The 27,645-nt window shown below is 42.7% G+C and overlaps 1 protein-coding gene across 1 annotated transcript in view; it reads right to left on the bottom strand.

The window, feature by feature from the left end:
- Positions 1 to 773: 773 nt before the first annotated feature.
- Positions 774 to 27,645, bottom strand: part of LOC126188535 (facilitated trehalose transporter Tret1-2 homolog) — a 140,552-nt gene continuing 113,680 nt past the window's right edge. The window contains exons 6-7 of the mRNA XM_049930136.1: positions 4,065 to 4,120; positions 774 to 875 (exon numbers count right to left, since the gene is read on the bottom strand). Coding sequence (XP_049786093.1) covers positions 774 to 875; positions 4,065 to 4,120 — 158 coding nt within the window. The remainder of the gene's footprint in view (positions 876 to 4,064; positions 4,121 to 27,645) is intronic.

Raw genomic sequence — 27,645 nt, forward strand, 5'->3', positions numbered from 1 at the left:
ACGCAACGTGAAAAACTATTCTTGAGGCCATCCAGGCAGCTGGAATTCCAACAGGAAAATATAGCGGGATGCATTTTGCTTGGGCCTTGGAAACATTCCACGCCTGTGCAGTAATTGCGTGAATTCCAGCACTTGTGTGGCCACCATCATTTACACGCTGCAGTTGCATTTCTGACGCGTTTCTTGCACCTCGGATCCCGCTGGAAATGTTATTTTTTCCTGTTTGTATAAGAGCAAATAGAATGCTGCTGCGTGACCATTGATAGGATGTTAGTACGTAAAGTATGAGACGAACTACCGTTAGGTCGTTCGTTATGTGACAAGAGATCCATTCATAGAAGATCTGTAGAGAGCAGAATGCCACCTTGGTAAGTGTACGGCTCTATTCACACTTCAATCATTTTCTTACATGTAGTACTTTGGAAAATGTAGAGCTTTGAAAACTAATGAATCATTTAGAGTACCCATGCATTATTCTCCTTCCTCTTCTATTTTATTTTGTGATGTTTTCCTTATAGTACCGCTGTTTGTACATTTGTATGATAACACTACAGAATTTCAGTGTATGAGAAGACAATCTTTGAAAAGAGAGTATATACATTTGTCGAGAGCGAGCTATCGATAGTGAACAGTCGTTTGGTTTCGTGGGGCTATCGTGTAGTGGCTCTTGTTTTTCGTGTTGAACGGCGCTACTAAAGTGCAGATATTGAAATGTGAATTTGATTATTACGAACGGCAGGATGCCAGTGTTAACGGTAAATAAACTGCGACATTCAGCAGATTGGCTGAAGACTATTTTGCGAGTACTGCCCACGGCAGTCACATACTTGCAGTCGAAACAAAGCATGAACAGTATTAATGCGATTTGCAAGCACCTGTAGGCACCATTAATATGATCTTTAATTTACTATAAAAGGAGCGGAATACGGCTAGACGATTGTTAAACGTAATATCATAGAAACGCGCTAATACTCCGAATTTAACTTTCAGGCACATGTGCGTTTTGTACACCACGTGCGTTTCGGAGGCGGAAGCTTACAATATTAAAGTTTCGGTGATACAGCCGTGAACAGTCAGGGAATCACCTTAAGCGGAGGATACAGAATGTGGGCTCACCATCTTATAATTCAAGAATACCAAACCACGGCCGTCGCGGTACATTGGAATCCAACTACGAGGTAACATGCAGCAATCGTCTAGGCTTTTTAGTTAGGAAAAGCAAGCTCTCGTAAGTTTAAAAATGAAGGTAGTGTCTTCTGTAATTAATCAAAAGTAACATATCCGAACATTGTTGGTTTTGTAATTACCTATTTGCACCTCATATACCTTTATTAATTAACGGTTGCTACTAAAAATTGTTGATTTGTCGCTGACTCATACAAGACAACAATATACGCTGTCATTTTGGCTAGAAAGTTGTTATATTTAGTAATTTAAACTTCGTTAACAGTGATTTTGTGAGTGTATAAAAGTAGATCTACCAGTAGCACAAATCGTTAAACGTTTACGTAGCCGTAGATGGTATCACAACTTTATCTAATTAAATATCTCGTGCTGTAATCTGGTGCCAAACTGATATCGATAAGTTGCAGTCACTGTATTAATCGTCATTATTACTGCGTACACTATCAACAAAGGTCGTTCATTTAGCTGGTAATTTTTAATTTTCACACACACACACACACACACACACACACACGCACGCACGCACGTAAATGAATTAATATTCAGTGCAGATTACAAAATTGACAGTTTGCAGTTTTGCTCGGAATGACTATGTCTTCATTCGAAGTGAATATATTTTGCCGGTATCACAACATTATTTAAAAATATTTAGTGTAGTAGTCACGTGCCAAATTGATACTTAGTCATTATTACTGCGTACTCCACCAACAAAGACCACCACAAACCCAATATGTTCTCCAGTTTAGGTCGTTCAATTTTCGTTATAATTTTTGTAATAGTGCACACACACACACACACACACACACACACACACACACACACACATACACGCGCGCGCTCGTGAAGTAACATTCCGTGTGGATTACAAAACTAGCAGTTTGCAATTTTGTGAAGAATAAATATTTCCACAGTATGTTTGGCGCCCGCTGTTATATGGCGCTTGGGCTAATCTGCAGCAATCTGTGACTTGTTTGAGAGCTGCAGCAAGTTCATTAAAAAAAAAAAAAAAAAAAAAAAATGGTTCAAATGGCTCTGAGCACTATGGGACTTAACATCTGTGGTCATCAGTCCCCTAGAACTTAGAACTACTTAAACCTAACTAACCTAAGGACATCACACACATCCATGCCCGAGGCAGGATTCGAACCTGCTACCGTAGCAGTCACGCGGTTCCGGACTGAGCGCCTAGAACCGCTAGACCACCGCGGCCGGCCAATTTCATTACACAAACCTGACAGATAGCGTTAGCGGTCATATGTTTCTCTTTGTTTTTGTTTACATAGTGTATTCTCGTAAGCTAATGCACTTGTGTTTCCATGAAATCATATTGTCAATCATAATTAAATTTGATGTCATCGAATAATACTCGTAATTACGTGACACAGATCGAATAATTTTGGCTATTTTGGGCTTTTTATGACAAAATCGGTTGCGTCAATCTCGAATTTGAATCGTGTTTCTCTACAGCACGTCACGTTTTTTAACCATCATCATGATGATCATGATCATCATCATCGAAATGTGTACCCAATGAAACTGGAAATCAATTACCGAGAGATGGAGGCGTAATGGAACAATAAAATGATAAAAAGCAACTGAAGAAGCGAATATGGTGATATGGGTTATTGCCAGGAGGAAGTATTAATTCCGTTTAAGTTTACCTCCTAATGAACGCCTTATGTACGTAATTTTTTGTACTATTTCTCCTTCACGTGTGGCACACCAGCAGTAGACATATATCATGTTTTTTGTCCAACGATCTGATTGCAGTTTTCCAGACTTTTAAGTTCCCGATGGGACTGTTCACAATGTTCCTCTGATGTGTCAGCCAAATTGTCCTGAAAATTGTGTAGATGGGAAATTAGAATCCGTTGCTTTAGGGGAACAATGCATCCTAACTGTTTAAACTACTGTAGCATATCTGCCACTATTTCCTTATAATCAGGCTGTTTATTCTGGCCGGACAAACTATGAACAATATTTTTTAAACCTCTCGCAGCTTGATGTTCTTTTTCTGTCACTGTATATTCAAAGCGTTCATCACACATAAACGTACGTATCTCTGGTCCTAAAATTTCTCTTCTTCCAACTTTGCAGCCAATAGGTTTTGGAAATGGCTACACAGATACTGAAAACAGATCTTCTGTGTCCAATGCTTATACATACTGCTTCATCACTCCTAATGTGATGTGCATTGAGGACAATAAAATGTGATGTGGGTGAACCAAATGTACATACACAATGCTCTTCAATCCCGCTATTAATTTCTTTCCTCTTAGGCAACTCTCTCCTGCTAGGATGCTCATAATGTGCTCTATTGCTCCATTCTCACACATAGCAAGCCATCTTGGTATACTGTGTGTGTTGGCCGAGAAGAATAGCAGTCTCTTTAAAGTTACAAAACGCAAGTCACTGATGATATCAAACCTCTCATTTTGAAAGAGTACTGTCATGGTATTGAATGTCTATTTGAAGTGTACTGAATATGCAACTGGAATTGATATTGTTTCAGTTCGGGCATGTAGTAATACCGCTTGGAGACTTAGCTTTGAAGAGTCAGTAAGTAAATTCCATTACTTACTCTCATCGTTTTGCGCTCCCACTTTCGTCACTAATCCGGCGATGTACTTGAAGAACAGCATTAAACAATCTTCAACAAAAAAATTCTCTAAAGTTTTCATCACGATTTCTATACACTGAAATTGATGTATCGTGTGCAAGAAAATTATTTTCATTGGGACGTGAGCCGAGAAATTGTGCCGTGTCTTTTGAGAGTCCCAAGTCTTTCACCAAATTGTTGATATCTGCTCGAGTAAGAGGCTGTGGGTTGCGATCGGTCCACACTCGAAACAGCCAGATTCACTACTTTCATGACTTACCTCCTGTTCAGAGAATTCAAATGTATCCACTGATGGTGGAGAGGGAATCGGCAGCCCTGGAACACGAGACACAGGTCTAATCACTGAAGCTAAATTCGGATACATGATTTTGGTCGTATTACTTTTGTTGTATCCCGCTGCTTTCGGCACACAGAAGTAATAATCATGGACGTGATTCTTCTGTTTGCATAATGCCATGAGAATAAATTACAAACACTTCACTTTATATTCACTCCTACGACGCGCAATGTGTGAAACAAATGACTTGTTCTGGTCTCCGATCTTCATGCAAAAATAAACGAAATGATCAGAAACAGACAGAAAAGTTAGTAAGGCTGTTGCAGTTGAGGCTGTACTGAGAAATAGTTGTTAAGATAAAAAGCCGATACTTTGCGCTATTTCCGAGTGGTTGTGGGTTCCTATGGGACCAAACCTGTGAGGTAATCGGTCCCTAGGCTTACACACTATTTAATCTAACTTAAACTAACTTACGCTAAGGACAACAAACACACCCATGTCCGAGGGAGGACTCGAACCTCCTATTGGAGGGGTGGGGGCGTGGGGGGGTGGGAGGGGGAAGGAGGAGTTGCGCGAACCGCGGCAAGGCGACCAAGACTGCACGCGGCTAACCCACGCGGCAGTTATTTAGCAAATTCAAGCACTTGCATACGATAAAAAATGTTAATACACAAACATCAATGGGTCCTTCAATTACTATTTATTGAAGTGCTCATTGCCAGCTAAAACGTGACTTTTTCGGAAGTGATAAATTTATGCTAGCTGAGCAAGAGCTACGTTTGTTCGGTTTGAGCAAACCAAACAAAGAAAACGTTTTTCGAAACCACCTGTGGCTTGCCGCTAGAATTTACAGGTTTAACGATTTTGTTGACTAACTTCAATGGTAAATGATTCGAAAACAGCGCAAGGAATCTAATTTTGTTCTTAACAGTTATTTACCAGCAAAACCCCTTACCTATCTTATAAGTTTCTCAGACTGTTTCTGATCACCATGTATAACAAAATATATCTGGGCTATTCACACACTGCTCTCCTGACGTTTTGAACACGATTTCAATGTAATAACACCACTCATAACAACGCGAGTAAGCACTATGTAGCTTCCGCGCTAACTCAGCTGTTGATTTTTGAGGCGATAACGAAAGGCCCCCCCGCCCCCCCCCCCCCATGAACCGTGGACCTTGCCGTTGGTGGGGAGGCTTGCGTGCCTCAGCGATACAGATGGCCGTACCGTAGGTGCAACCACAACGGGGGGTATCTGTTGAGAGGCCAGACAAACATGTGGTTCCTGAAGAGGGGCAGCAGCCTATTCAGTAGTTGCACGGGCAACAGTCTGGATGATTGACTGATCTGGCCTTGTAACATTAACCAAAACGGGCTTGCTGTGCTGGTACTGCGAACGGCTGAAAGCAAGGGGAAACTACAGCCGTAATTTTTCCCGAGGACATGCAGCTCTACTGTATGATTAAATGATGATGGCGTCCTCTTGGGTAAAATATTCCGGAGGTAAAATAGTCCCCCATTCGGATCTCCGGGCGGGGACTACTCAGGAGGACGTCGTTATCAGGAGAAAGAAAACTGGCGTTCTACGGATCGGAGCGTGGAATGTCAGATCCCTTAATCGGGCAGGTAGGTTAGAAAATTTAAAAAGGGAAATGGATAGGTTAAAGTTAGATATAGTGGGAATTAGTGAAGTTCGGTGGCAGGAGGAACAAGACTTTTGGTCAGGTGATTACAGGGTTATAAATACAAAATCAAATAGGGGTAATGCAGGAGTAGGTTTAATAATGAATAAAAAAATAGGAGTGCGGGTTAGCTACTACAAACAGCATAGTGAACGCATTATTGTGGCCAAGATAGACACAAAGCCCATGCCTACTACAGTAGTACAAGTTTACATGCGAACTATCTCTGCAGATGATGAAGAAATAGATGAAATGTATGACGAGATAAAAGAAATTATTCAGGTAGTGAAGGGAGACGAAAATTTAATAGTGATGGGTGACTGGAATTCGTCAGTAGGAAAAGGGAGAGAAGGAAACATAGTAGGTGAATATGGATTGGGGGGAAGGAATGAAAGAGGAAGCCGCCTTGTAGAATTTTGCACAGAGCATAAATTAATCATAGCCAACACTTGGTTCAAGAATCATAAAAGAAGGTTGTATACCTGGAAGAATCCTGGAGATACTAAAGGGTATCAGATAGATTATATAATGGTAAGACAGAGATTTAGGAACCAGGTTTTAAATTGTAAGACATTTCCTGGGGCAGATGTGGATTCTGACCACAATCTATTGGTTATGAACTGCAGATTGAAACTGAAGAAACTGCAAAAAGGTGGGAATTTAAGGAGATGGGACCTGGATAAACTGAAAGAACGAGAGGTTGTAGAGAGTTTCAGGGAGAGCATAAGGGAACAATTGACAGGAATGGGGGAAAGAACTACAGTAGAAGAAGAATGGGTAGCTCTGAGGGATGAAGTAGTGAAGGCAGCAGAGGATCAAGTAGGGAAAAAGACGAGGGCTAATAGAAATCCTTGGGTAACAGAAGAAATATTGAATTTAATTGATGAAAGGAGAAAATATAAAAATGCAGTAAATGAAGCAGGCAAAAAGGAATACAAACGTCTCAAAAATGATATCGACAGGAAGTGCAAAATGGCTAAGCAGGGATGGCTAGAGGACAAATGTAAGGATGTAGAGGCTTATCTCACTAGGGGTAAGATAGATACTGCCTACAGGAAAATTAAAGAGACCTTTGGAGAGAAGAGAACCACTTGTATGAATATCAAGAGCTCAGATGGCAACCCAGTTCTAAGCAAAGAAGGGAAGGCAGAAAGGTGGAAGGTGTATATAGAGGGTTTATACAAGGGCGATGTACTTGAGGACAATATTATGGAAATGGAAGAGGATGTAGATGAAGACGAAATGGGAGATAAGATACTGCGTGAAGAGTTTGACAGAGCACTGAACCTGAGTCGAAACAAGGCCCCGGGAGTAGACAACATTCCACTTGAACTACTGATGGCCTCGGGAGAGCCAGTCATGACAAAACTCTACCATCTGGTGAGCAAGATGTATGAGACAGGCGAAATACCCTCAGACTTCAAGAAGAATATAATAATTCCAATCCCAAAGAAAGCAGGTGTTGACAGATGTGAAAATTACCGAACTATCAGTTTAATAAGTCACAGCTGCAAAATACTAACGCGAATTCTTTACAGACGAATGGAAAAACTGGTAGAAGCCGACCTCGGGGTAGATCAGTTTGGATTCCGTAGAAATGTTGAAACACGTGAGGCAATACTGACCTTACGACTTATCTTAGAAGAAAGATTAAGAAAAGGCAAACCTACGTTTCTAACATTTGTAGACTTAGAGAAAGCTTTTGACAATGTTAACTGGAATACTCTCTTTCAAATTCTGAAGGTGGCAGGGGTAAAATACAGGGAGCGAAAGGCTATTTACAATTTGTACAGAAACCAGATGGCAGTTATAAGAGTCGAGGGGCATGAAAGGGAAGCAGTGGTTGGGAAAGGAGTGAGACAGGGTTGTAGCCTCTCCCCGATGTTATTCAATCTGTATATTGAGCAAGCAGTAAAGGAAACAAAAGAAAACTTCGGAGTAGGTATTAAAATCCATGGAGAAGAAGTAAAAACTTTGAGGTTTGCCGATGACATTGTAATTCTGTCAGAGACAGCAAAGGACTTGGAAGAGCAGTTGAACGGAATGGACAGTGTCTTGCAAGGAGGATATAAGATGAACATCAACAAAAGCAAAACGAGTATAATGGAATGTAGTCAAATTAAGTCGGGTGATGCTGAGGGAATTAGATTAGGAAATGAGACACTTAAAGTAGTAAAGGAGTTTTGCTATTTAGGGAGTAAAATAACTGATGATGGTCGAAGTAGAGAGGATATAAAATGTAGACTGGCAATGGCAAGGAAAGCGTTTCTCAAGAAGAGGAATTTGTTAACATCAAGTATAGATTTAAGTGTCAGGAAGTCGTTTCTGAAAGTATTTGTATGGAGTGTAGCCATGTATGGAAGTGAAACATGGACGATAACTAGTTTGGACAAGAAGAGAATAGAAGCTTTCGAAATGTGGTGCTACAGAAGAATGCTGAAGATAAGGTGGGTAGATCACGTAACTAATGAGGAGGTATTGAATAGGATTGGGGAGAAGAGAAGTTTGTGGCACAACTTGACTAGAAGAAGGGATCGGTTGGTAGGACATGTTTTGAGGCATCAAGGGATCACAAATTTAGCATTGGAGGGCAGTGTGGAGGGTAAAAATCGTAGAGGGAGACCAAGAGATGAATACACTATGCAGATTCAGAAGGATGTAGGTTGCAGTAGATACTGGGAGATGAAGAAGCTTGCACAGGATAGAGTAGCATGGAGAGCTGCATCAAACCAGTCTCAGGACTGAAGACCACAACAACAACAACAACAACGAAAGGCCAGCCTTGAAGTTCGATCCCCCCTCTACTTCACCATCCTACAAACAAGCAGTGTTGCTACGTCTACAAAAATTACACTACATAACATAAATTTTGTAGCCATCAGTAAATATAAGCAGCAGTAGGTTGGGAGGAGCGACAGCTGTGCAGAGAATGCCAAGGTGATGGAAAAAAGATGCAAACTGGCGAAGAAAGCTTTTCTTGTACCGGTTTCCTTGACTTTAGCACGCTGCACCAACTGCAATACCTGCAAATGTGAAGCAAACCTGTTTGACAGGTTTTTGTTATTGTGCGGAATCGTCGAACGCTTGTCCCATGCTGTCCGACAATAAGAGTAGTATGTCCAGATGTGATACTTAAGCAGCGACAGCATCCTGTGACCTGCCCGACAACCGTCTCGTAGAATGTCCTTTGTTCATCTCACTGCATCCGAACTGCAGTCTTATTCATTGTCTGTCGTCGGAGGCCTAGTCCGGTGTGTCTATTACAAACCTTATATTTAAAAAGTATTTCAATAAGAAGAAATGAAGGGCAGCTGTAAGTTATTCTTTCGTTTCCAATGATCTATATATTCCAAAGAATCACATGCACAAGTGTGATTGACGGGTGAATAGAACCGTGAACTCATAAAGGTTGCGTTTTGCTCTCTGCAAATTTTCTGTCATTGCCGCTCTTGTCAAACTACTGGCATCCAAGCTGTATCCAGTTTCGTTCCGTACCTTATGTACCAACATCCTATCAGTGGTCATCATATAAGCATTGATGGGTTATTTGTGCTCGTCCAGTGTTATTGCCGATGAGGGTACGTAAATGCGGTCCTTAATCTATGCCCAAAGGAAAAAATTGTAAGGCGTTAAGTCAGGCGACTGAGGAAGACAACAGAGCCACATCATGTTCATCACTATGCCCAATACAGCATTGTGGATGTTCGTCGTTTAGATAGTGACGAGCATCGATGCTCAGATGAGGGGGTGTCCCGTCTTCTTGGAACATGAAATTCTCGGAATCAGCAGTCACTTGACGAAACAACCATAATTACAACATGTCAAAGTGCCAATCACAGTAGCTATCATCATATAGCTTTTTTTACGACATTGCACAGAAAACATTAACCTTCGACGAGTCTGGTACACAAGTCATAATTTGGTAAGGATTTTCAGTGTCCAACACTCTCACAGAGCGGTGATCAACACTTCCTGATAAACTGAAAGTTGTATCGTCGCAAAATTTCAGCTTGGAGGCGAAAGGTTCATCCTCTAGTGCTTCCTATACCGAGAAGTAAAATTGATGGCTCGGCCATAATCTTCCGATTTAATTGTTGCAATTCCGCCACTGGTGGCTGAGCGGTCAACACGACGGAATGTCATACCTAACGGCCCGGTTTCAAAAATGGTTCAAATGGCTCTGACCACTATGGGACTTAGCTTCTAAGGTCATAAGTGCCCTAGAACTTAGAACTACTTAAACCTAACTAACCTAAGGACATCACACACATCCATGCCCGAGGCAGGATTCGAACCTGCGACCGTAGCAGTCTCGCGGCTCCAGACTGTGGCGCCTAGAACCGCCCGGCCACTCCGGCCGGCGGCCCGGTTTTTTATTCCCGGCTGGTTCGGAGATTTTCTTCCCTCAGGGACTGGGTGTTGTGTTGTCCTTATAATCCTTATTTCATCCTCATCGACACGCAAGTCGCCGAAGTGGCGTCAACTCGAAAGACTTGCACCAGGCGAATGGTCTACCCTACGGGAGGCCCTAGCCACACGGCATTTCCATTTCCATCGCTGCGAGAGTTGCCAGACGGTATGGTCTGAAATGTAACCATCTTCCCGAAACCTTCCACACAATTTGCTGCGCTATTCCAACTTCGTGGCTTGCATGGATCATTGACATTTTGGACTGCCTACGAAACTTTCCCTCTTCCTGGCCACAGTTGCAGCTGGCACACTTGTTCGATCGTTTCTTTCCTGTCTACAGAAAAAACCAACATCCCTAAATGGTCGATACAAACGCACATTGCTCTCTTTACGTCGCGGTTCTTCTCCATAATTCTTTCTGGATGCACCCTGTATTGTTCTAACAAATAAACTTTTGTCAAATTCCAACGTACATACTCCCTTTTCTTGTCGTCGTTTCTGACACTCCATTCCCTTTCTCTACTTCATACATCAGCAAAACATCCTTTAAGGGCGTTAGCATCTATAGAATATGTGACTGGGGTAAGAAGTGTACTCTTATTCTATGGCAGAGCACAACGGTGTTTAGCTGTACACAAATTGTTTTTAATTAAAGATTATTATCAAAGAAGATTTTACATAGATTGCAATATGACAATGCTAAGACAGTTGTCAAGCTAACGCATTAAGTCCTGTTTACTTGAAATAACACGAAACTGAACACAACAATAGCAAACTTTAACCAGAAGGTTCTCCACAAAATTATTCTTTTACTACTTCGTGAAGTTGGCCAATATTACGACAAATCATCCGATTCCGGTTGTAAGTTCGGTACTATTTAGGATGGCAATCAAATCTATGGAGGATGGTTAGCTTTTGTGACAAGACGAGCAAAAGATTGCTCAAGGTTACTTGACTTCACAGTGGACGCAAGCTGGTGAGCCAACACGTTTACGCCTCTGGTAGCGGTATTTACCTTAGCTGCAATGAGCTGTTAGCTCCATGGCTGTTCTCGTCCTCTGAAAGTCCTATAAAAAGTAATCAAAACCTTTGCTGATTTTATCAGCATAAACTCTCCTATGTTTCTCGTTAGTCCAGAAAACAGTTTAAGCCATTCTGAACCTCGAGTTACAGAATTGCGCCTCTTCTTTTTCCAGTGAACTGTAGCACCTGCTCGTCCTTCATGTAACATGTCCACCTCCACTCCGGTTCGATGAACATCCATCATCTCTCCTTATGCTGTTCCAAACAGTTCACGATAAAAGTGCTAAGTGCCTAACACTTTCGCAAAACCGTTGTTATAACGATTGCATGTGGCTTTCACTGGAATAAATCCCTCTTCATGGTACATGTTGATCGTATCCAGGACGCGTTTTAGATCTCCAAACTTTTCCACAGAGGTGTTATCCTCTTGGACTGCTGTTTCCACCAAGGCACCTTCTTTCGTCATTTCGTAAGTTGACGTACCAGGCGCTCACACTCAGTGTCCCTTCCTCTCACGCCTAACTGCTCTACTCAGTTCTGCTGTCGATCTGGTCGCAATAATGCTGCATCATGCTTGACGATGCCATGTATAATATAATACTGTCCTAACTTCTGTATATATTAATTTTCTTATATCCTCACACATTGTCCAATTTACATGATATTCCTACCTGTCTTATCATAACCACTTATCCCTTAAAATACTTAATAAGCTTTACAAACACTAAAGTGTTAAGCAACTTTACAAAATTCTTTATTTAAACTACACAAAAAATTTTCCTATCACCCTTTTTATCACATCTTTTTACCCCATTCTAGGTAATTTTTTATTAGTATAATGATCATGGTTTCTTCATCTTCATCACGATGGATAGTAAGAGTGAAATTGATGGTTATGAAGGTTATTGTGTTAGTAAGTTCTTTTTCCTTATCTATTTTCTAACTACAGGTAGCTCATACCATGAAAACTTTGCACCTTGACTCCGACTCCGGCGTCTTTTTCTCTACAATCTCTTCTCTTCCTCATTAGCTGTAACAGAACTTCGCAATACAATATATCTCCTCCTTTTTTTCCAAAAATTTCTCTACTGTTCTGTTGAATTGCCCTAGAGCTTATTTTTCTCAGTTGTAATTATCCCTTTCTCCTTCTTCTAAACAGTAAACTTTTATATTCCTTTTAGTTGTAATTATCCCTTTCTCCTTCTTCTAAACAGTAAACTTTTATATTCCTTTCTTCCCCCATCATACCCTTCCTTATTGAAATTCTCTATGGGATAAACTTACATCCCTCTGTCTACCTTCTTCCATGAAATAACATGTTTGTTGCATAGCTTAATAATTCAGTTCTCTCTTAATTCATACCTCCAAACGACGTTTTATATTTATTTCTCTCATATCTCCACTTTAATATGAATTGTTGTACCTTCCAGTTTCCTCCAAAATATCTTCTCAACTACATGTTCACTGTCCTCGATGGAACAAACCTGAAATCAATATCTCCTTCTTACCCAATTCTTTACTTCCTTCCTACTTCTTGGCTTCCTTTTGTCCATTGAAGTCAACTTATTTCTACTTAACAATACCATTTTAGAGAGAATCTACTACTATTTCGTCAAACTATCCCCACTCTGATCTCTGTCTTCCTCCTTACTTTCTACTCTTTCGCCAGAACACATTTCATTTGCAGAAGAGTTAGTTTAGTTCTTACTTTACTATTCTTCGTCCACAACTATCTCTTGATCTAGTTAGAAAGTTATCCCATTTATTTTACTGAGATAAGTACAAATTAAAAAGTTTTAGTTGTGTGCATTTTCTTAGTTTCCCTACTCTTTGACTTCCAGATTTTGCTGTTATTGGACTCTGGATGTCTGGTATAACTAATTTTTCTTGTGGATTTTATTTTTTGTTAATTTACCCTTTACAAAATTTCAAATGGCTCACATGGTGCAAACCCAATGATTTTCCTGTTTTCGGATTAATCAGTTCGACTGCAATATCATGGACCACTTTACTTACTTCCATAGGGCCTTTGTATATCGAAAAGAACTTGTGACTTTGATGTTTTTTCTTGCTAGAGAGATGGTGGGTTTTTTCAAGTACCTTTTCTCCCAGCGAAAATACTTGTGGGTTTGCCGTTTTGTGTGTTCGTTTCTTTCTATTTAACGCCGCAGTGTTCAAATTTCTCAGTAAAAATTTTACTAGATGTTGATGTTTTACTCTGGTCACTGGTGGGAATTTATTTCTACTTGGGTATCAATACTGATATGTGTTGCCAATGGTGCATTATCATCTTGGCATACCATTTCTCTCACGATTTCGTGTAAATGAAGATCCTCAAGCAGTTCTGTAAGATGATGGCTTATAAACCGAAGAGAATTCCATACATTGAGTTTGGATGGTAACATGTACGGCCCAATAAGACGAACACCTCTAACCTCTAACCACACATTCAGCGAGAAACGCCTGATGTGATTTGGAGCCTGAATGACTCGAAAGGTGAGAACTGTGATAAACGCACCATCACCAGTGAACCCTACTTCATCTGCCAACAAAATGTTATTGTCAGACGTAGGTTTGCCTACAGCTTGTAGTTGAATCCACACACAACTTAGGTCTAGGAGCAAAGTCCGCAACTATAGGCCTCTGAAACTGTGGGAGGCGGTAGGGGTGCATTGCACTGCGATGCAATATTCTCCTAAGTCTACTGTGGCTCTTACCAGGAATTTGTGAGGCCCGTCTACTTGTCGAGATTCATGGAAAGTGATCGACTATTTCAAGCACCACGCCTTCAAGCACAGTCGTAATTCAGGCAGGCCTACCTTTCCCGCAGCCTGTGTAAAGTTCCCAGTTCCTCAGAGGCGTTGACGTGCCCTTGTGAACGTTCATTTCTCGGGTGCCTTCGGGCAGGGTGTGTTTCTTGATGCAAGCATGATGCCTGCCGTGCATTGCCGGTACCACACATGAAACGCATATCTGAATAATTTTCTGTGTTGTAATGTCGCAACCTATCGTATCCATTTTGTTTAGAACTTCACATCTCGAAAACGTAACCAAAGACCACACCACGGACCGGCCTGCGATGTTTACGTCAGTAGTAGCTGGTATCCATGAAGTCAAAATTATCTAGTAAACGATTCGTTCGCGGGCCAGAGCTAATGAGACTTTTTTGCTTCTAGTATAGTGTACTTTCAACTGCATTAATTTATTCCATAAATTACCACTCACCCTGTATTTGGAAGAAGGAACTTACTTTCACGTCACTTGTCTTTCTTCCAGGGTGTGTTTCTGACAAGAAAACGGCATTCGTGGGCATTGTGCATGATATTAGTACGAGCGAATTTAGAAACGGATTTGCTCAGAATCAAAAAGTCAATACAACACATTTCTTCTTTAATTCGAAATAATGTTTTGAGTAAATATTTATATTGAAATTGTCTTTAAGCTGGTCCCTTTCCGTAGCCGAGTGGTAGGCGCGCATGATTCTTATGCGGAGAAACCGGGTTAGATTCCCAGTACGTTCAGCCAGAGATTTTACCGTGCTGGAAGGAAAGTAAGGGGACATACTCAGCCGCGTGATGCCTATTGGGGAGCTACTTGACCAATAAGCTGCAGCTTCAGTGTCTGAAAATTCGACAACTGCTGAGAGAGCTATGTGCTGATCCCTTGTCTGTCCATGGTGCATCTGCATAGCAATACAAGCCACAGAATGAAACGGCGGTCAGTCGACATCTCGCGGTCTTCGGGACACGATCACTGAGTATAGTTCACAGAAAAAAAGATAAGTAAATGCTAAAAGTTCTAATTATGTAATAACTCGAAGCATTATTTAATGTACTCTTATCTTATTTTTCATTTTTTTTTATTTCATGCCAGTTTAGTCACTGCTTTTCTGTAGGCAGAAATAGACGCTATTTTTAAGAGTTCGATATTTCATTTGTCATGAAGTATCCAAGACCGAAGTTCAGACCGGAACACGTCTTATTGAGAAAATTTTAAGTACATGAATTAGATTTCTTTAAACTATTTGACGCAATCTATCGTACGAGTTGCGATTTAGTACGGAATTTGGTCTTGCAGGATTTTGCGAAATCAAAGCTTTTCCCTCTGTCAGTTCGTGTCAGACAATGTCCATTTGTGAAGTGAATTGTGCTTTGGTGTGACTGTCTTGTGCAGACAAATGCAATGAGTGGGTATTGTTGAAGATAACGGGAGAGAAAACCGATTATATGCTACGTTATGCGGAAGCTCAGGCAACTTTGCATCGTTCGAGACCCCTGCACGATGTGTGGTACAGTCCGTAGAGTGTAACAGATTCAAATTCCACCCACATTTACTGTTTAGTTAGCAGAAGGGATATTGTATGTACAGCTCTGTGTAAGGCCATTGTTCTATTACTTTACCTCATCGGATGGGATATAGCCGAAATTGGTTTTAGTTGGGGGTTCCCGCAAATTCGACGGTAAGGCCCTCCCCGTTGCGCGGCGCGGCTCTCTTGCAGCGCTCTCCCCTTGGAGAGTGTCGATGAGCTGTGTTACACTTCCACTCTAGGAAAAAAATTCCGTGGTTAAGTGCACTGCTTCGATTGACCAACAGTACTCAACAATGGGGCAAATGAGAGTTTTCGTAGTGACCAAAATCTTCAGTGCATTATACTAGTTTAGGATTCATCCAATAAATTTCAGTGTGATATCTGCCTTCATTGCAGCTTGATTCATATGGTAAGTTAACCATCAATCGCTTTGGAGAAGTATTGACTTCACTGTACTCTCTACATCGTCTTCGAATCGCTTCAAACGGCTAAACAACTCTGCTCAGGCATTTATATACAGGTTACTTCGTCGTTATTACATATCACGAAGATATACTTTGGGACAAATAAAGTAGTGCAAAACACACCATCCCGCTTACGTACACACACACACACACACACACACACACACACACACACACACACACACACATGCGGAGAGAGAGATGGAGAGAGAGAGAGAGAGATAGAGATAGAGATAGAGACAGAGAGAGAGAGAGAGAGAGAGAGAGAGAGAGAGAGATGACAAAATAATATGACATTTCCTCATGATATCGTTCTGTTTGCAAATAATATTGAAGAGTTTCGAATATTAGTCAGCGAACATGTTTTAGTTCGCATGAAGTTAGTCTAAAAATGAACTATGATAACCCCTTGGTCACGATAAGTGAATGGACACAGGACGGAAATATACTGAGTGTTCCGAAACTATTCTTTCAAATTAATACAGGAGATACAGAATATCAAAGCAGCTATATTTCGTTATGGAACATATGGTCCCTGACAGCAGTTTCTGATGCTGCGGACAATTTACTCAAAAGATAGTTTAGCATTCTAATTACAGCAACGACATTCACAGCAATTGCTCGAATGCGTGACAGTTGTTCTATATGCATGCAATACATCGTCGGACCACTGACTGTCGTGTCCATTGCAAGATATCCGGCATGTCCGCATTGGTACCAGCTGCGACGACAACTCTAGCGACGAGGTATTCTTCTATTTCACACAGTGGTTTCGCCCACCAGTTGCTTCATATGTCCCCAGAGGAAGAAATCCAGACACGTGAGGTCTTGTGACCTGGGTGGCCAGGCCACCAGGTTACCTCGACCAATTCATATATTCCCGAAGGCGGGTCAAGATGATTTCTCAAGCGGTACTGAAATGGACGAAGTACATCCTTTGCCTAATATTCGAAGGTATATCCTCCAGAAATTATGGAAACACATGGTCCATGCAGCTGCGATATCTCCATCCGTTGAGTGGGAAGAATGTACTTGTATGGTCCAGTCGGTCTATCACCGAGAACGCCGGTCCATGCAGTAACACAGAATCGCAGCTGATCAGCAAGAGGTCGAGTACCTCGTGGATTCACATGTGCTCATACACTCCTGGAAATTGAAATAAGAACACCGTGAATTCATTGTCCCAGGAAGGGGAAACTTTATTGACACATTCCTGGGGTCAGATACATCACATGATCACACTGACAGAACCACAGGCACATTGACACAGGCAACAGAGCATGCACAATGTCGGCACTAGTACAGTGTATATCCACCTTTCGCAGCAATGCAGGCTGCTATTCTCCCATGGAGACGATCGTAGAGATGCTGGATGTAGTCCTGTGGAACGGCTTGCCATGCCATTTCCACCTGGCGCCTCAGTTGGACCAACGTTCGTGCTGGACGTGCAGACCGCGTGAGACGACGCTTCATCCAGTCCCAAACATGCTCAATGGGGGACAGATCCGGAGATCTTGCTGGCCAGGGTAATTGACTTACACCTTCCAGAGCACGTTGGGTGGCACATGCGGACGTGCATTGTCCTGTTGGAACAGCAAGTTCCCTTGCCGGTCTAGGAATGGTAGAACGATGGGTTCGATGACGGTTTGGATGTACCGTGCACTATTCAGTGTCCCCTCGACGATCACCAGTGGTGTACGGCCATTGTAGGAGATCGCTCCCCACACCATGATGCCGGGTGTTGGCCCTGTGTGCCTCGGTCGTATGCAGTCCTGATTGTGGCGCTCACCTGCACGGCGCCAAACACGCATACGACCATCATTGGCACCAAGGCAGAAGCGACTCTCATCGCTGAAGACGACACGTCTCCATTCGTCCCTCCATTCACGCCTGTCGCGACACCACTGGAGGCGGGCTGCACGATGTTGGGGCGTGAGCGGAAGACGGCCTAACGGTGTGCGGGACCGTAGCCCAGCTTCATGGAGACGGTTGCGAATAGTCCTCGCCGATACCCCAGGAGCAACAGTGTCCCTAATTTGCTGGGAAGTGGCGGTGCGGTCCCCTACGGCACTGCGTAGGATCCTACGGTCTTGGCGTGCATCCGTGCGTCGCTGCGGTCCGGTCCCAGGTCGACGGGCACGTGCACCTTCCGCCGACCACTGGCGACAACATCGATGTACTGTGGAGACCTCACGCCCCACGTGTTGAGCAATTCGGCGGTACGTCCACCCGGCCTCCCGCATGCCCACTATACGCCCTCGCTCAAAGTCCGTCAACTGCACATACGGTTCACGTCCACGCTGTCGCGGCATGCTACCAGTGTTAAAGACTGCGATGGAGCTCCGTATGCCACGGCAAACTGCCTGTCACTGACGGCGGCGGTGCACAAATGCTGCGCAGCTAGCGCCATTCGACGGCCAACACCGCGGTTCCTGGTGTGTCCGCTGTGCCGTGCGTGTGATCATTGCTTGTACAGCCCTCTCGCAGTGTCCGGAGCAAGTATGGTGGGTCTGACTCACCGGTGTCAATGTGTTCTTTTTTTCCATTTCCAGGAGTGTATATGCGATTTATGCGATTTGTGGATATCGAAAAAGCTTTCACGAGTACACAAGGCGTCATCGGTGTACAGGACCTCGACCGGAAATAACGGTTGGAGGGCCGTCTGTTGTAGAAACCATAGTGTGAACTGCATGCACTAGGGAAAATGCTAGTTCTGGCTCTCACTGAAGATGGATAGGATGAAACTGCTGTTCATGTACACATTCCACACAAGGCTATGTGCAATGCCAAGGATGTATGCACCACGTCGTGTCCTTGTACATGGAGTGTCTTCAACATGTCGCAGTATCTCGTCTTCCATTTCGGGCATTCGCATTATTCGGTTCCGGTAATTATGCGGTAAGTGCCTGTTTTTCGTAGCAGTCGATGCAGTCGTCCGAATATTTGGTGTTGTTCAACGCGTATCTTGGGAAAACACTGTCGATACTTCCTCACTGCATCTCAGTTCATATGGTACTCGTGTAACATATGAATGTCAACAATTTCAGCACACTTGTGTACAAGGAAGTCACCGTTGTTGTCACTATGCTGTGAGGCTTGCGAATGAATTGGCTTGTTTCCAGGCAGACCTCAGAGGCTATCATCCGTATACAGAGCAGTTTTTCCGGCCGTTGTGGATGAGGGGTTCTAGGCGCTTCGGTCCGGAACCGCGCTGCTGCTACGGTCGCAGATTCGAATCCTGCCTCGGGCATGGATGTGTGTGATGTCCTCAGGTTAGTTAAGTTTAAGTAATTTCTAAGTCTAGGGGACTGATGACCTCAGATGTTAAGTCCCATAGTGCTTAGAGCCATTTGAACTATTTTTGAAGAGCAGTTTTGAATGTCTGTACTCATTCCCAGTCAGAGACACCGAGACAACAGCTGACATCAACACCGCTAAAAAACGTTCCCATAACATTACAAGTTGTCTTCAGAGATCATATGTTCGTCATCCAAATAATTTTGTTTCGATATTCTCTGCTATCGGTTAAAAAGAGAACGCACAAATGACGACAAGCTCTGGTTATTAGAAATTCGTGCGTCTGAGAAAAGACCCATGTGTGAAGCATTCGACAACTACCACCGTCAGACATTTGCAAAAGATCTGACAGAGAACCCGAGAAAATTCTGGCCCTATGTAAGGTCGCTATGCGGATCTAAGGTTTCCATTCAGTTCCTTGTTGACCAGTCTTTTGTGGCAGGTGAAGATGTCAAAACGAAAGCCGAAGTTTTAAATTTCACTTTCAAGAAATTGTTCTCACACAAGAATTGTAGAAAGATACCATCATTTGACCATAGGACAGAACCCCGTGCGGACGACATAGTAATAATCATCCCTGGCGTATAGAAATAACTGAAAGATTTGAAATCAGTTAAATCATCAGATCCGGATGGCTTCCCAGCTCGGCATTGGCCCCTTACCTAGCCTACACTTATCGCGAATCTCCCGCCCAGCACGAAGTCCCAAGCGACCGGCATAAGACGAGTAAAAGAACGGAGCCGCAAAACTGCAGACCAATATCTCTAACTTCAGTTTACTGCAGAATCCTTGAACACATTCTCAGTTTGAATAGAATAAACTTTCTTGAGACTGAGAAACTTATGTCCACGAATCAACATGGTTTTTAGAAAGCATCGCTCTTGCGAAACTCAGCTTGCCCTTTTCTCGCATGATATATTGCGAACTATTATTGAAGGCCAACAGGCAGAGGCCATATTTCTAGATTTCGGGTAGGCGTTTGACGCGGTGCCCCACTGCAGGCTGTTAACAAAGGTACAAGCATATGGAATAAGTTCACAGATATGCGAGTAACTCGAAGATTTCTTAAGTAATAGAACCCAGTATGTTGTCCTCGACGACGAGTATTCATCAGAAACAAGGTTATCATCAGGAGTGCCCAGAGAAGTGTGATAGGACCGTTGTTGCTCTCTTTATACATAAATGATTTGCCAGACAGGGTGGGCAGCAATCTGTGATTGATTGTCTGCTGATGATGATGTGGGTACAGTAAGGTGTCGAAGCTGAGTGGCCATAGGCAGATACAAGATGATTTAGATAAAATTGCTGGTTGATATGATGAATGACAGATAGCTCTAAATGTGGAAAGATAGATGTTAAAGCCGATTAGTATGAAGAACAAACCCGTAACGTTCGGATACAATATTACTAGTGTCCTGCTTGACACAGTCAAGTCGTTTAAATATCTGGACATGGCGTTGCAAAGCAATATGAAATGGAAAGAACATGTGAGGACTGTGGTGGGGAAGGCGACAGGTTGACTTCAGTTTATTAGGAGAATTTTAGAAATGAGATGCTCACGTGTAGAGGGGACCACATATAGGACGTTGGTGTGATGTATTCTTGAGTGCTGCTCGGGTGTTTGGGATCATTACCAGGTCGGATTGAAGGAAGACGTCGAAGCAATTCAGAGGCGGGCTGCTAGTTTTGTTACCGGTATGTTTGAACAACACATAAGTGTTATGGAGATGCTTCGGGATCGCAAATGAGCATTCCTGGAGGAAAGATGACGTTCTTTTCGAGAAACACTATTGGGAAAATTTAGTGAACCGGTATTTGAATCTGACTGCCGAACGATTCTACTTTCGCCAGCAAACAATGCGCATAAGTATCCTGAGGATAAGAGACAAGAAATTAGGGCTCATACGGAGGCACACAGACAGTTATTTTTCGGTCACTGCAAGTGTAACAGGAAAGAAAATGACTGCTAGAAGTGCAGGGTACTCTCTGCCACGCACCGACGATGGCTTTCGGAGTATCTATGTACGTGTAGAAGGCAGCAGCAGCAGCTGGCCGAGACAGACGCAGATGCAGCAACAGGGAAGTAACATATTTGTGACTTTTATGAGTTCCTAACCAGGAGCGAATTTTGTAATTTCATCTGTGAGCCTTAATAGTCTAGTTTCTTGAATATCTGCGTGTTAATTTAATATCCAACAGCAACAGTTTTCGCGTTTTCGTTTGCGTCGGAAAGTAAACCGATTTTGTGACATGTTACACGTTCCTCATCAGGGACGAATTATTTAGTTTCACCTGAGTGCTTTGGTAGCTAGGTATTTGGATCTTTGCGTATTCATCTAATTTATTAGACACAGGTCCTGCGTTTTCGTCAGTGCATGCAGTATAGTTCCACAGCACATGCCGATAGTCCGTTTATCTGGGTAGTTTAGTTTTCCACGGTCTTTAGTATGGAAAGGGACTTTGATTGTTGCGTTCGGATGCAAGACGAGTAGATGACACTTCGCTCTCAGCTCCAGGCTGTGATGGCTTCGGTAACTCAGCTTGAGGATGCAGTGTATGAGCACCACCGTTGTGGGCCAGCCATGGGGCTCCAACAGACGTCCAGCATGTCCGAGTCCTCCCATCGGTCCTCACCGGTGACCAGCCCAGTTACTGCTCGCACTGAGGTTGACCCCTCACTTGTGTTCGTGTGGGAGGTCGCCCTGGGGTGAAAGACTTCCCAGGGGGCCGCATGTAAGGCCTCCCCACTTAGTCTGACAAACAGGTTCCAGCTGCTGTCTGTGACTGGCACTGTCACTGAGCCAGATCCCATCGCCAGTCCTGTTTCAGAGGAAACCTCTCAGCCTGCAAGATGCAGACAATTACAGAGGATGGGATTATTGATAATTAGGATCTCAAACGTTAGGAGCGTTATGGGACCCCTTAGGGACATTGCTGCCAAGAGGGATAAGAAAGCCAATGTGCACTTCGTGTGCATACTGGGTGGAGTCATTCTAGACATGGCATGAGTCCTCCCGGATGCCATGAAGAGCGCAGGGTTCAGCTGACTGCGGGTGGTGGCTCACGTCAGTACCAACGATGTGTGTCACTTTGGATCAGAAGAGTTTCTCTCTGATTTTGATTAGCTAACAGAAGTGGTCAAGGCTGCCAGTCTTGCTTGTGAAATGAAAGCAGAACTAACCATTTTCAGCATAGTCGAGAGGACTGATATCGGACCTCTTGGCAGCAATGTCCCTAAGGGGCCCCATAACGCGCCTAACGTTGGATATCCTAATTATCAATAATCCCACCCTCTGTAATTGTCTGCATCTTGCAGGCTGAGAGGTTTCCTCTGAAACAGGACTGGCGATGGGATCTAGCTCAGAGGGTTCTGCAACCGTGTGGGCTGCAAATTCGTTAACACCAAGGGGTGTTCGGGTTTCGGGTTCCGCTGAATAGGTCAGGAGTCCACTACACACGGGAGACGGCTACACCGGTAGCAGAGGTTGTGTGGCGTCGACTGGGCGGTTTTTTATATTAGAGGGTCTCGGGAAAACACAAAAAGGGCTTGTCACAAAGGGTGTAGGCCAAACACAGGAAGAACGTAGATAAAGGAACCATCGGTATAACAGTTGTAAATCGGCGTAGCTGTGTAGAGGAAGTACCAGAGCCCCAAGCGCTAATAATGGTTCAAATGGCTCTGAGTACTATGGGACTTAACATCTGAGGTCATCAGTCCCCTAGAACTTAGAACTACTAAAACCTAACTAACCTAAGGACATCACACAGATCCATGCCCGAGGCAGGATTCGAACCTGCGACCGTAGCGGTCGCGCGGTTCCAGACTGAAGCACCTAGAACCGCTAATAGAAAGCACTGATGCTCAAATCGTTATAAGCACTGAAAGCTAGCTAAAGGCAGAGATAAGCTCAGCCGAATTTTTTGCGAAGAACCTAACGGTGTTCCGAAAGGATAGGCTAAACTTGGTTGGCGGTGGCGTGTTTGTTGCTGTTAGAAGTAGGAATTGAAGTAGACAGTTCCTGTATGGGCAGAAGTCATTGTTGTCAACCGGAGTAAAATAATAATTGGATTCATTTACTGACCTCCCAATTCAGAAGTCACAATTGTTGAAAGGGTGAAAGAAAACTTTAGTTGCTTTCAGTCACGAATCCGACTCATACGATTATAGTTGGTGATGACTTTAATTTGCCCTCGATATGTTGGCAAAAATACATGTTTAATTCCGGAGGTACTCATAAAACATCATCCGAAATTGTGCTAAACGCATTCTCTGAAAATTATTTCTAGCAGTTAGTTCATGAGCCCATGCGATTAGTAAATGGCAGTGGAAACACAGTTGACCTCTTAGTAACAAATAATCCTGAGTTAAAAACGAGCATCAAAACGAATACAGGGATTAGTCAACACAGGGTTGTCGTAGCGAGATTGAATACTGTAACCCCCAAATCCACAGAAAGTAAATGAAAAATATAACTATTCAAAAAAGGAGATACAAATTCACTTAACGCCTTCGTGGGAGACAATCTCCACTCCTTGCAGATTAACAGTGTAAGTTTAGACAAGATGTGGCTTGGATTCAATGAAATAGTATCGGCGGCAATTGAGAGAATTATACCAAATAAATTAATAAACGACGGAGCTGATCCCCCTTGATACACAAAACGGATCAGAACACTGTTGCAGAAACAACGAAACAAACATGCCAAATTTGAACAGACAAAAAATCCCCAAGCTTGTCGATCTTTCACAGAATCTCGAAATTTAGAGCGGACTTCAATGCGAGATGCTTATAATAGTTGCCACAAGTAAACTTTGTCTCGAAACCTGGCAGAAAATCCGAAGAGATTCTGGGCTTATGTAAAGATGCTAGCAGCAAGACACAATTAATGCCATCTCTGCACAATAGCAATGGAGATACTGTGGAAGACAGTGCTGCCAAAGCAGAGTTACTAAACACAGCCTTCCGAAATGCCTTCACAAAATAAGACGAAGTAAATATTGCAGTATTAGAATCAAGAACAGCTGCCAACATGAGTGACGTAGAAGTAAATATCCTCGGAGTAGTGAAGCAAGTTAAATCACTTAATAAAAGCAAGTCTTCTGGTCCACACTGTATACCAGTTAGGTTCCTTTCAGAGTATGCTAAAGCATTAGCTCCATACTTAACAATCATATACAACCATTCGCTCGACGAAATATCTGTACTCAAAAAGTGGAAAGTTTCGCAGGTCACACCAATATTCAAGAAAAGTAGTAGGAGTAATCCACTAAATTACAGGCCCATATCATTATCGTTGATATGCAGCAGGATTTTGAAACATATATTGTGTTCTAACATTATGAATCACCTCGAAGAAAACGGTCTATCGACACATAGTCAACATCGATTTAGAAAACATCGTTCTTGTGAAACACAACTAGCTCTTTAGGTGCACAAGGGTTGAGTGCTATTGACAAGGGATTTCAGTTTTATTCCGTATTTATGGATTTCCGGAAGGCTTTTGACACTGTACTACGCAAGCGGCTTATAATGAAATTCCGTGCTTATGGAATACCGACTCAGTTATGTGACTGGATTTCTGATTTCATGTCAAAGAGGTTGCAGGCCGTATTAACTGACGAAAAGTCGTCTAGTGAAACACAAGTTATTTCTTGCATTCGCCAAGGTAGTGTTATAGGCCCTTTGCTGTTCCTTACCTATATAAACGATTTGGGAGACAATCTGCATAGCCGTCTTAGATTGTTTGCAGATGACGTTGTCGTTTATCAACTAACAATGTCATCAGAAGTTTGAAACATGCAAAACGATTTAGAAAAGGTTTCTGTACAGTCCCAAAATTGGCAGTTGATCCTAAATTACGACAACTATGATGTCTTCACATGAGTGCTAAAAGGAGTCCGTTAAACTTCGGTTACATGATAAGTCAGTCAGGTCTAAAGGGCGTAAATTCAGCTAAATATCTAGGAGTTACAGTTACTAACAGCTTAAATTGGAAGTTCAAAAAATGGTTCAAATGGCTCTGAGCACTATGCGACTTAACTTCTGAGGTCATCAGTCGCCTAGAACTTAGAACTAATTAAACCTAACTAACCTAAGGACATCACACACATCCATGCCCGAGGCAGGATTCGAACCTGCGACCGTAGCGGTCACGCGGTTCCAGACTGCCAAATTGGAAGGAACACATAGAAAATGTTGGCGGGGAAGGCTAATCAATGACTGCGTTTTATTGGCAGGACACTTAGAAAATGTAACAGATCTCCTAAGGAGACTGCCTACACTATGCTTGTCCGTCCTCTTTTAGAATACTGCTGCGCGGTGTGGGGTCCTTATCAGGTAGGACTGACAGAGTAAATCGAAAAAGTTAAAAGAAGGGCAGCACATTTTGTATTATCGGAAAATAGGGGAGAGAGCGTCACTGAAATTATACAGGTTTCGCCGACCTACATGGAGAGAAACGATCATAATAATAAAATAAGGGAAACCAGAGCTAGTACGGAAAGATATAGGTATTTGTTGTTTCTGCACGCCATACGAGACTGGAACAATATAGAGTTATGAAGTACCTCTGCCAGGTACTTAAATGTGATTTGCAGAATATCCATGTAGATGTAGGTAGGTGGGTGTACTTCGTGTAATGGAAATGGAAGTGAGCGTTTGGCATCATTGGCCGGGAGGCCCCTTGCGGGGCAGGTCACGCCACCTTGGTTCAGGTCTTATTACATTCGACGCCACATTGGGCGACCTGCCCTCCTGTTGAGAATGAAATGATGATGAAGACAAAACAACACCCGGTCCCTGAGCGGAGAAAATCTCCGAGCCAGCCGGGAATCGAATCCTTCACCCTGACCACTCAGCTATCGGGGAGGACACTTCTTGTATTAATGTGAACGAATACTTTCGGAGCACCCTGTATGTGTTTAAACTAAACAACCGCAAAGGGTCTCGGAATATGTCTAGAAATATTTCACCGTATTAAATTGCGCTGGCAATTTGACGAAGGCACTCTTCTCTTTTCAAGTAGAAGATGTGGACTGATCATTGTCACAAAACCTCATAGTAAGTCAAACAGTAATGTACATATTAATGTAGGACTACACGAAGACAGACAGAAAGAAATGATTAGTTTTCAGATGTACAACAAAGGTCAGTGACATAATCCAAGAAATAAATACCTTGAAATGACAATGGGCTGATCATGTCACTCGAAGGAAGTATGGCCGTTGGTCGGAAAAAAATACTAGATTGGGTCCAATTTACCAAAAAAAAAAAAAAACCAGGGAAACACCACCATACAGATAAGGTAGAGGCTTAAGAAAGACTGATGTATTGAACTGGCAACTAGAAGCTCTAAATCGGCAGAAATGGAAGAACTTGGTGGCATACTATGTTGCACGCTGGCTCAAGGGGATTCGTCGTATAAATCTGTCGTAATTACAGAAAATCGCCCGTCTTTGTTCGCTTCTAAGGAAAAAGGTGCAATCCCCTTCACAAAAACAATTGAGGGACGTAATTCTACATTTATTTCTGCTGCTGTATCCTACACTCGATACAATAGTTCATAGTACTTAATTTTTAACTGACACTTTAAAACGTTGGCTGAATTATGCGAGGTAGTCTGCGAAATCTAGAATGCATAATTTGTAGTTTCGGGCAAGAATAACCAGGCTATAAGTGGAAAAGGTTGTAAAGTAAAGATTTGGATGGGAGACAGAAGGAGCAAGAATTTAACGGAAACGGGCACCAAGGAGACATTATTTTCACAGTGATATGTGGGAAGGGTCTCTTCTAAAGCAGTTTGTTGTAATTGTGATGAGTCGGGACATGGAAGAAGGAAATGTGTGACGGAGAAGTGCTGAGAACAAGAATTATGACAATTGTAGCAAGGACAATTAAGGTTAAACATTTGCCGAATTTGTCGACATTGAATAATGAGCCACTGTGCACATTGCTTGATCTAGGGAGTATAATCTCGGCGGTATATTATGAACGGTTTCTGGAGCATCATGGGATCTTTAAGTGGGAAAGCCTGGTAGAGGGTGAGGGTCAAAATATTTGATTCCGGATAGCTCGAGTTTGATTATTAAACGGTTGGTGAGTTTACTTGGAGGCTGTCATTAAGGTTACGGTCCTGGTGACATGTGGTACACCCAGTATGCAGACACATAGTGTTGTGAAGTAAGACTCATTACATGGACAGTTAGTTCATCTTGATGAATTTCTGAAAAAAGTATATGTTTAATTTCCAGATGTGTTGACTGATGAATTTAGAGTTACCAGATTGCTAGAAAATTCTACTGCATTAACTCGTCAGGTTCCAGTTTCCTATAATTTGCATCCATGAGGGTTAACATATTAAGGAAGAATGTGGAAA

Source organism: Schistocerca cancellata, chromosome 5 (genome assembly GCF_023864275.1).
Source record: "Schistocerca cancellata isolate TAMUIC-IGC-003103 chromosome 5, iqSchCanc2.1, whole genome shotgun sequence".
Lineage (NCBI taxonomy): Eukaryota > Metazoa > Arthropoda > Insecta > Orthoptera > Acrididae > Schistocerca > Schistocerca cancellata.